At 46.5% G+C, this 10515-nt stretch overlaps 1 protein-coding gene across 2 annotated transcripts; it reads right to left on the bottom strand.

Moving 5' to 3' along the window:
- Positions 1 to 1498: 1498 nt before the first annotated feature.
- On the bottom strand, positions 1499 to 10373 carry LOC307179318 (zinc finger protein 547-like). 2 transcript variants are annotated; one of them, XM_079908274.1, is made up of 4 exons: positions 10318 to 10373; positions 8442 to 8483; positions 5793 to 5919; positions 1499 to 4271 (listed from the first exon to the last, which is right to left on the bottom strand). In XM_079908274.1, the coding sequence occupies exons 1-4, from the start codon at positions 10330 to 10332 to the stop codon at positions 3991 to 3993; spliced, it is 465 nt and encodes a 154-aa protein (XP_079764400.1). In that variant the 5' UTR covers positions 10333 to 10373; the 3' UTR covers positions 1499 to 3990. The 2 variants fall into 2 exon arrangements, with proteins under 2 accessions (XP_079764400.1, XP_079764401.1); XM_079908275.1 differs by having other exon boundaries at positions 5793 to 5877; positions 10318 to 10369.
- Between the last annotated feature and the right edge of the window lie 142 nt (positions 10374 to 10515).

The following is a 10515-nucleotide window of genomic DNA, read 5'->3' on the forward strand; positions in this document are numbered from 1 at the left end:
ACGTGTTTTTGACAAGCAGCAAGATAGCCGACAGCTATGAGAGGACGACAAGTAACATTATGGTATGGTGGATCCCTTTCTATGTGCAGTCTTTGGAAATTTGCTGCGATTCATGCAGTCTGAAATAATATGTCTCTAAACATTTCTGTGACTTGCCGTAGACTACACTCCAAGGAAATCTGGGTATAACGCCTTAAAGAGGCAGAGAAGCCCTGCCGGGTTTACAGCCTAAGAACCGCATTTCCCAGAGCCCTTCGTGCCCTCGCTCGGCCTTTAGCCACAATCTGGAACTACCAACATTGAGAAAGCACAGGTAACACCCGTAGTGGAAACTACTCTACCCACAAGGCTGTGCAGCGGCGACTGCCCACCGGAGAGACTTCTGGGTAATGTAGTTTCCGCTGCTAACACCACCTACTATCTCTCACAGAATGAGTTACTTCCTACCTGGCCTATTAAAAGCCAAGAGGCACCCTCAGGGACACAGGGAAAAGGAGTTCCCTGCTCTAACCATGGGACAGGCCTTGCTTACTCTTAAATCGCACCCAGATTTGGAGAGCAGTCTTGGAAAAGCCCACAAAGATTAGGGACCTGTAATTTCAGACTCTATGAACTACAGCAAGTTCCCAAATCTACACACCGAAACAGACACACTATATCATGACATTCTATGTCCACACATAGTTGTCAGCTGTCTTGTTGACTGTCAAATAGACTGAAATTTTAGAGGCTGTTTCATGATATTGAATATGCAAGAAAAGAACCCAGACAGGGCATGAGGAAGAATTGGAGACAGGTAACTTTCCTGCCTTGATAATCAGTGATCGCGTTCCAACCTAGCAAACAACACTTTTATTGAAATGATATTTATTACTAAGATTTTTTTCAAAATCTGAAGCCTAGCTCTAAAGGACAGCGAATTATCACATGCCATCTCCTGCCAAGATACATCACTGAACATTTAAAGATGGTAGATAAATTTTATGTGTATTTTACCACAACCACAACAAAATGATTAATGATTTAAAAATGCGCTAAGAACTTTTATGACACAAAGACATAGCTGAAAGACACTACAAGAAAAAAGAAGTCAAATAAGAAAAATCTAGAAAGATGTGTCGGTGGAAGCTTGTTTACGAGGCACATGGTTCAAAATTTTTAAAGATATTAATTTCCTATGAAATTGAATTTAAATTTACTTAAACTTCACTTTCCCACTTTAAACAACTTTTTCTCAAAGTGCCTGTCAGAACACACAGCTTTACTACATAACAGAGGCTTGTTTATTCTTATATGATGCCATGCTTTTGTGCACACAAAAGGGATAACACTAAATATATATTTATACACTTAGTGAAAGCAGCCATACAAGAATAACTATAGGATTCCATTTATATAAAATTCTAGAAAATAAAAACTATATTGGGAATTCCCTGGAGGTCCAGGGGTTAGGACTCCACACTTTCCCTGCTGAGGGCCCGGGTTCAATCCCTGGTCAGGGAACAAGATCCCGCAAGATGTGTGGCACAGCCAAAAAAAAAAAAGAAAAAAGAAAAAAAACTATAATGTCTCCCTAGAGATGGCAGGTTGGCTAGGGCTGACAGAATACAAAGGGGCCAATGGAAACGCTATGACAGACATGTTCATTATCATGACTTTGGTGATGGTCCCATTATGCACACATGTGAAAATACATCTTACATTTTTAATAAATGCCGTTTATTGTATGTCAGTACAACAATAAAGGTGTTAAGAAAATCTAAATCTCTTCCTCTACAAAAATCATATCTGGCAAGGTAGTATTGACTCCATCAGCACCCTTCCCCATGTCTTGGGTGGGTCAATTCTGATTCCTTCTCAAAACAGAAGGAAATGCTGACAAATGCTTCAACATGGGGAAGTTATTCTAAGCTAAATAAGCCAGTTACAAAGAGATGAAAAATGTATGATTACACTTATATAAATTATCCAGAGTAATCAAATTCATAGAGACAGGTCCAATAGAGAGGGCATAGGAAGAGATGTTGTTTAATGGGTATAGAGTTTCATTTTTGCAAGATGAAAAGAATTCTGGAGATTAGTTGCACAAATACTTGAATTTTTAAACACACTAAACTGTACAATTAAAAAGGTAGAGGGTAGGGCTTCCCTGGTGGTACAGTGGTTGAGAGTCTGCCTGCTGATGCAGGGGACATGGGTTCGTGCCCTGGTCCGGGAAGGTCCCACATGCTGCGGAGTGGCTGGGCCCGTGAGCCATGGCCACTGAGCCTGCACGTCCGGAGCCCCTGCTCCGCAACGGGAGAGGCCACAACAGTGAGAGGCCCGTGTACCGCAAAAACAAAAAAACAAAAACGTAGAGGGTAAACTTTGTTACATGTATTTTGCCACAATCAAAAATGTAAAATGTAAAAAAAAAAAATACTGTATTAGGATACTATTAAGGATAGATTACAGCAGATATGTTGCTGAAGTCTTTCCCCATTTGCAACACTCCCCCTGTTGTGAAATTTTTGGTAAATGAGGTAGAAATTTTGGCTGAACATATGCCCATATTCACTGTACTTACAAGGTCTTTCTGCATTGTGAAATCTGTGATGTGCAATGGGCCTGACGTTTCACCTAAAGACTTATCCACATTCACTGCACTCAGAAGGCCTTCCTCCAATGTGAACTCTTGATGTCTAATGAGTGGGGAGCTGTACCAATTTCCCATATTTTCTGTACTCATAAAGCCCATTCTGACATCAACTCATAAGGTGCTCCTCCAGTGTAAGGAGTTTGGAGTAGTACCTAAAGAATTTACCATATTCTCTGAACTCATAAGTTTTTGACCACTGTGAATTCTCTGCTGAATGAGGTTGGAGTTGTATCTAAAGAGTTCGCCACATTAAGGGCACTCATATCGTTTTCACTGTGGATTTTCTGGTGATGTATGAGGTAGGACTTCCTAATGAAGGCCTTCTGACATTTTCTGCACTCATAAGGCCTTTCTCCAGTATGGGTTTTCTGATGCTGAAGAAGTACATTCTTATGGCTAAAGGCTTTCCCACATTCGCTGCACTCATAAGGCCTCTCTCCACTGTGAACTGTCTTATGTCTAATGAGTCTACAGTGGTACCTGAAGCCTTTCCCACATTCACTGCACTCGTAAGACCTTTCTCCAGTGTGATTTTGCCGATGTTTAATAAGCTTGGACTTGTAGTTAAAGAATTCCCCACATTCACTGCACTCATAAGGCCTTTATACAGTATGAATTCTTTGATGTCTAGTGAGTGTGGAGGTGTACCTAAAGAATTTCCCACATTCACTGCACCCATAAGGCCTTTCTCCACTGTAGACTCTCTGAAGTTTAATGAATGCAGAGTTGTACCTAAAGAATTTTCCACATTCACTGCACTTATAAATAAAGCCTTTCTCCAGTGTGAACTCTCTGATGTTTAATGAGTGTGGAGTTATACTGAAAGAATTTCCCACATACACTGCACTTATAAGGCCTTCCTGCAATGTGACCTCTCTGATATCTAATGAATGTTGAGCTGTACATGAAAGATTTCCCACATTCACTGCACTCATATGGCCTTTCTCCGGTGTGAATTCTCTCATGTCTTACCAGTCTGTAGTTATATCTAAAGAATTTTCCACATTCTCTGCACTCATAAGGGCTTTCTCCATTGTGAATTCTCTGATGTTTTATGAAGTTAGCATTGTACTTGAAGAATTGCCCGCATCTGCTGCACTCATAAAGCCTTACTCCAGTGTGGCTTTTCTGGTGCTCAACAAGCATCTTTTCTCAGCTGAAGGCTCTCCCACACTGAGTACACCTGTAATCACTCTGTCCACTACCAAAGGCCTCCCTGCACTCAGTGTCCCTGTGTGGCTTCCCCACACTATGAGGGGCCGGCTGCTGCAGAAGGCCTGCACTGCCTGAGAAGTCCTTTCTGTCTCTGTTGCATGTCAAGGTCCTCTCTGCCATGTGAACGCTGGTGTTGGTCAGAAATGAAGGCTGCCCCTCACCCCTTCTGGAAAGTTTGTCTCTAATCTGCTCCTTCTGGTGTGGAAAAGGTTTGCCCCACCAAAGTATAGTCTGGGATCAGAGAACATTCTGTCATGCTCAAGCAGCTGCAAAAAGTCTTTCAAGAGTGGGCCATGTATCTCACAGGGCTGGGCCTTCCTGGAGGATGGATCTGGCTTTGGAGTCCTGACCGGTGACACTCCTACAGAAACATCTTGCTCAGAAGTTGTCTCCTCATCCTGGACTCCATGCCAACAACCTGTAAGCAGAGAAATGCTGGTGAAGTGCATGATTATTTTGGTAGAAGGGGCAGCCCCATCAGAAATGACACACCGAAGACTAAAGCCAGAGAGAGGAAGGTCTGCTGTGCAGAGATGGACCTGCATAGCTCCCATGAGAGAGCCCTGACAATAGGTAAGGACTGAAGGAAAAGTTACTGTCTCAGTCCTATTTTGCTATGACAAAATACCACAGACTGGCTGGCTTATAAAGAACAGAAATTTATTTCTCACACTTCTGGAGACTGGAACCCATAGATCAGTTTGCACTCTCCTGCGTCACAGACTTCTCATAGTGTCCTCACGTGGTGGAAGGAGCTAGGAAGCTCTGTGGGGTCACTTTTATAAGGGCACAAATCTCATTCATGAGGGCTTTTCCCGCATGACCTAATCACCCCAAAGGCCCCATCTCCTAATACTGTCACCTTAGGCATGACGTTTTCAACATACAGAACGTGGTGGGGACACAAACATTCAGACCAGAGCAGGGAGGAGAGACAGGCCTCCAAGTCAACATGGCCATGGCTACTGGTGACAGGTGAGCACTGTGTCAAAGGTTGTACCCAGACCTAGAAATACTTGATACAAAAGACATGCTAAAGTTCAAGGACTATTTAAGGATACATGCAGACCTCACAACATCTTACATATAGGTCAAATGTTGAACACTGCAAAGGGAGCAATGAAACAACATGTGACAAGTCACATGTGAGAGTCACAAAAGTGTGGCTGGAGTGTGACAGAAGAAATAAAAATGAAAAGTAAGAAATGAGGTGTGGCACTGGTCCAAACATCAATCAATGGTGAACAGAGGACAGGTTCCCAGCTCTGACATGTGACCTTTCCCAGGACCTCACACCAAGCCCAAGTACTTCTGAGTGTCTCCTGTCATTGATGTAGTAATGGCCATACTAGCAGATACCACGAGTCCTCCCCATTGTTGCAGGTGAGCATTGATATAGCACCTGAAAGAGGCTAGTCCTACATGAAAGACAGAAAAAGAAGGGGCCAGCACACGTAGATAGAGATCCAACGCAGGGCTTCCAGCTTTCTAAAATTATAAGAACTTCACAGGGGGGACTAGTGACAATCAGTGGTTCCCCAAATTAGTAACTAGGTTGGTGCTAAAATTCCTGGCACAGGAGGCCCTAAGAAATGTCAGCAAGAGGAATGGGTTAAGCCTGGCACAACAAGAGTCTAAACATCTAGACTGAGGACCCAACCAAGAACAGGCCAAGTCTGAAGGGGTCTCAGACAAAATCTAGATTTCTGACTCCTGAGCTCTATCTTGGAAGGACTCAGAGTAGAAGAGATGGGGCTCCCTGCGGAGAAAAATGATGCTGTACACACAGTCCAGCCCCGACACCAACAACACATATGCCAGGAAACCAGGAAAGGAAGCAGTACCCATGGTCTCAGTGTGGGGAGTACAGAGCTGCCCCCTGGGAAAAGGGAAAGAACAGAGCACAGCTCAGGGAACTGGCTGAGCTTGTGGACCTTACCTAGGGAGGTCACAAGTGCAAAGTTCTCCGTCATCACAGCATGGTACAAGTGTCTCTGAGCTTCATCAAGGAGGCCCCACTCCTCCTGGGAGAAATACACAGCCACGTCCTCAAAGACCACACGGTCCTGCCAAAATTGGAAGAGTTTGGTTCATGGACAGCTTCTTGTTTCAACTATATTTTTGTGGATTCTGTATTTATCTATTTGCCATCCATTAATTACAGGGCTAAACTAATGCCCAAATTTGTTTACATCTCCCTTGCAATCCAGAGCCCATACTCTCAACCAACTCCTTAACTAACTCTCACGAACCAGGTCAGTATTTCCCCTGCCCTAAAGCAGCCCAGGGCCAGGTAACAGACAGCTGGGGACAGTTCCCATACCCCAGGTACACAGAATTATACAAACTAGTCACCCATAAACTTTTCATCCAATCCTCCCTGCATTTCCCTCAAAAGTCTAATAAAGGCTCTGACCTTTGGTGTCCCTTAGCTTGTGCTCACGCCTCCTGACCGAATCTGGTGCTTCTAGAAGTAGCTCTGTTACATAGTGTACCTCCTCCTCTTGGGAAATATAAGTAATAAAACTATCTTTTAATGTCCTTGGCCTCTCTGTATCACGACTCACTCATCTCCACTAGTTAAAATCCTGTGGGTGCAATCACTGATGCACTTCCCTTTCCAGGACCTTCAGCCCTCCCCCTACACATCCATCCCTGCTCATCCTCCTCCCACACGTCCCACCATGGAATATATACCAGGTCCCAGTGGCACCAGTGCCTGCTCTCTCCTTATTACCATTGATCACTGTGTCCGGCACACAGCATAAAACACATGGGGGAGGGAGTAGAAAACCACCACCTAAGGTGTGGAACTGCATGCATGGCCCTACCCCTCTCCTGCCACACAGTTTCCCAGGGGTTCCCCAGGTGTTGACCCTCAGACACATTCAGACTCGTCCCTGTCCTCAAGCACCCAGTGCCAGGGCCCAGGGCCAACCATTCACACTCCTCCTTACCTGCATCTCACTAGTTGGACTGCACCTTCCTCATGACTCTAACCCTTCCAGAGTGACAGTTCCACAGACAGCCCCAGCCCACACCATAGGCACTTCCTTCACCTCCTTATAGGGCACTCTGCACATGGAATCCAGGCAGTGAATGGAAATGCATCCAGCATTCATCTCAGCCCAGTTCTGCCCCTGAACACCAAAGTCCCCTGGGGCCAGGGCTTGCCCCAAGCCCTTCTTAGAAGGCCTCACCACCTGGCCCTGTTTTTTCCTTCCTCCCCAGCCACCCTTTTTATGTCCCCTTAGCCCTCTCCCTCTTCCATGTTGCACGAACTGTCCCATAAGCAGTCAGCAACTTCTCTCCTCACGTGAAGCCCAGGTACACCGACCTCCCCACCCACACTGTGACTGCACCCTAAGTCTAGCGACTCTCCTAGCTGATCCCATTTCCTCCCTCAACATCCATCTCATGTTCGCTCTGGCCTCAGAAGACTCTCACGCCTACATCCCGCTGTCATGCACAGACAAGAACACTCTGCTCCCTCATCTGTCTTCGTGATGCGCATCACCACCAGCCAGGTACCCAACCCACAGACTTAGTCCTGAGGCCCTTCATTCTCACTCCTTGTCCTCTAGTGGCATCACCACCATAAACTAGAAATGATGCCACCTAAATCTTACCTTCGGCTTCATCGTAGTCCACACACGGGCCACTATGTTGTGGCTGTCTCCATCCTGAACCCGTTCTCTGAACTCCAGCCCTCTGTGTAAAAGTGCCCACTCAACACCTCCCCTTGGGAGTCTCTGGAACATTTGTGACGTGGACAAAAAACGGACTCTCCTTATTCCACCTGCAAATTCCTCCTAAAGCTGACTTCGCCCATTTTAGTTGATGAAGCATCCATCCTTCCTAACAAGCCCAGAAACCTGAAGTCATCCCCAATTCTTCCTATCAGCCCACTTTCTTGAGTCCCTCACTCTCCATTACATAAAACATGGGCAGCTCTAGTTCAAAATACATCCAGAAACCAACCGATCCTCTATCTCAACAACTAGCATTCTTGTGTAACACCACCAACACTCATCTGGATTGCTGCAGGAAATCCCCCCTCCAAATATTCCTGCCTTCACTCATCCGTACCCCCAGCCCCATCTTTCTTCCAATTTGCAGCCAGAGGAAGCCTGTTAGGCTAGGTCATAGCACCTTTCTCCTCTGATTCAAACTTTCCCTACAACCCACCTTCCTCAGTAGAAGCTCAGGACTTCAGGCTATCATTAAGGGCCTCATACCTGTGTAATTCTCACTCAGCTCCCCATTTCCACTAGATATAACAGAGACATGCAGTTCCCTGACCTTCCCAGCTAAGTCTCCCATGCAACTGTCTGAATATTCTGCATCCTGTAGTCAGGACTCTCTGCCACACCTTACCCCATCAGTTGTCAGAAATGGAACTGTTCCATGTAACCTGGTACTAAATATAGGATCCTGGGCCTGGTGAAAGCACATGATCTATAGATGCGAGAGAGGAGAATGGATAGAAGTCTTGGGAGCTACCATTCCCTGAGGGCATATATATCAGAGTGAAAAAAACATCAGGGTGATAATTGGGATGGATGAAAGGTAGGACCCCTCCACTCACCTGTACAGGGTCCATAACCATTTCTGCCACTGCCGTGGGACCCTGAGGAAGAAGGAAGCCTTGAGAAATGAGTAGCATTGTAGGATCCTACAGCTGAGCTGGACCACCACCCCAGCCTTGCCCTGCCCTGGTATAACGGGATCTCAGCCTGACAGTCTATGGTCAGTTCTTCAGAAAACAGTACTGCCTCTTACTAGCTCAGTGACACTGGAGAAGGACTAAGCCTCCCTGAGCCTCAGGGAAAAGAAAATGTTTATGAAGATAAGAATGCTTCCAAACTCATAGGGATCTAATGTAAGGAGGACATACCATGTATCAGCTATGATTGTACATAGGATCAATAGTTTTGTACATATTTTCAGTGCAAGTGAAGCAGCAGAGTTTTGAAACTTAGGGTCTTCATTTTTACTGCTTTTTAAGATTTCAGAGGATGTCATATATAGAACTTTGCATTGTAAGCAAATACCTAGAGGTAAATCAATGCCAAGCCATTTAAAAAGTGTTTGCATAAATTTAACTGAGTGAACAGGCTCATTTCTAATTGCCTGTATGTATTTAGAGGAATGTTGATTAATTAGTGTTTAAATTAGTTTTCATACATTCTTAAGTTAATGAGTCATGGGGAGGGGCTGGGCAGGCAGGTCAGCTATTAGTCCATTCAGCACCAGGCCTATCACTAAATAATCCTCAAAACAGAGCTTGTTGGGGACCCTTGACCGAAGCAGTTGATCATCCCTCTTGCCTTGAGAGGTGGAGGTGAGTTGGCAGTGCCCTTGTCTGGGACCCACTGGCTGCATTAGCCTGGCTGAGTGGCCCTGAGGGTTGGCAGAGCCTGCAAGTGGAGAATCCGCACCAGCACACACTTCAGGCTCTACAGAAGGAAAGCTCCTTACTCCATCCAGGCCTCCCTTTCTACAGACGTATCCCAGAATCCCTCCTATATCAGGTCTGCTCTTTTCTGGAGGGAGCATCAGGGATGCCAGCACCAGCCCTCATTCCCTGCCCTCCAACTCTCAGCCCTCCCCTCCCTCACCACAGGGCCCATCTCAAGCAACACTCTTAAGACTCCCTCCTCAATCTGATCCCCAGGCCATGCCCTGGTCCAATCCACACTCTCCATGCCTTTGATATTTCCAACCCTGTCCCCTTCCTCTGCTTCCAGACTATATGTTCACCTCCACGTATGGTATCTCCATTTGGTGACATCTCCATCTTGATACATGTCAGGATCAACATGTCCAAATACAACTCATGATCTTCCCCCCGAACCTGCTCCTCGCGCTGACTTCCTCATCTCCCCACTATAAGATGTTCAGGCAAAAAACTTGGATGGTACTTCATTCCCTACTTTTGCTTACAACCGTATTTTATGCAGCAGGAAATCCCGTTTCCTCCAAGTTTGAGATTTTTCCAGAATCTCATCCCATCTCCCAATGTCGCACTACCTTCCTGGCCCAGCCCCTGCCATAATTCTCCTGGGGTCTATCACGGTGGTCTCCTCAGCAGTCTCCCTGCCTCCATTCTCATCCCGTTCTCCCAATTTTTAACTTCTAACTCTGGATACGGTTCTCCCATCCCCATTCCCTTCACAACCTTCCATGGATTCCACCTGCTCAGGTTGCCGTTTCAGGTGAGACAACTCCTCCCCCTCTGTCCACGACACAAGAGACTCCAGGTGTCCCCAATGCTGCCGACTCCGTAGCACCTGCAAGCCGTGCACCGGGGACCCCCCGAGGGAACTCTCTCCCTCACCCCAGTCCACGGGCTGAAAGGGGACCCCTCCCAAGGCCGCCTTCTGTTCTGGGCGCTGGGGCTGACCGGCAGGGAATTGAATGGGCGCACCACCGGGTGGGGCCCTGGGAGACACATCACCCACCTGAGCTGGGCTCATCCCTAAGCCTCTCCACCTGCTTTTTCGCTCGGTCACCTCCATGCCCGCCAAGCGGCGTTTAAGCCCGGAACTCCTAAACGTCCAGAGAGACCCCCCCAAAGACAGGAAGGAACTCCGGAAGTCCCGCCCCAGATGATGCGCACGCAACCATCAGTCCCTCCTCTAAGCTTTCATTGGCCCAGT

This window comes from Stenella coeruleoalba (genome assembly GCF_951394435.1).
Source record: "Stenella coeruleoalba genome assembly, chromosome: 20".
NCBI classification, from domain to species: Eukaryota; Metazoa; Chordata; class Mammalia; order Artiodactyla; family Delphinidae; genus Stenella; species Stenella coeruleoalba.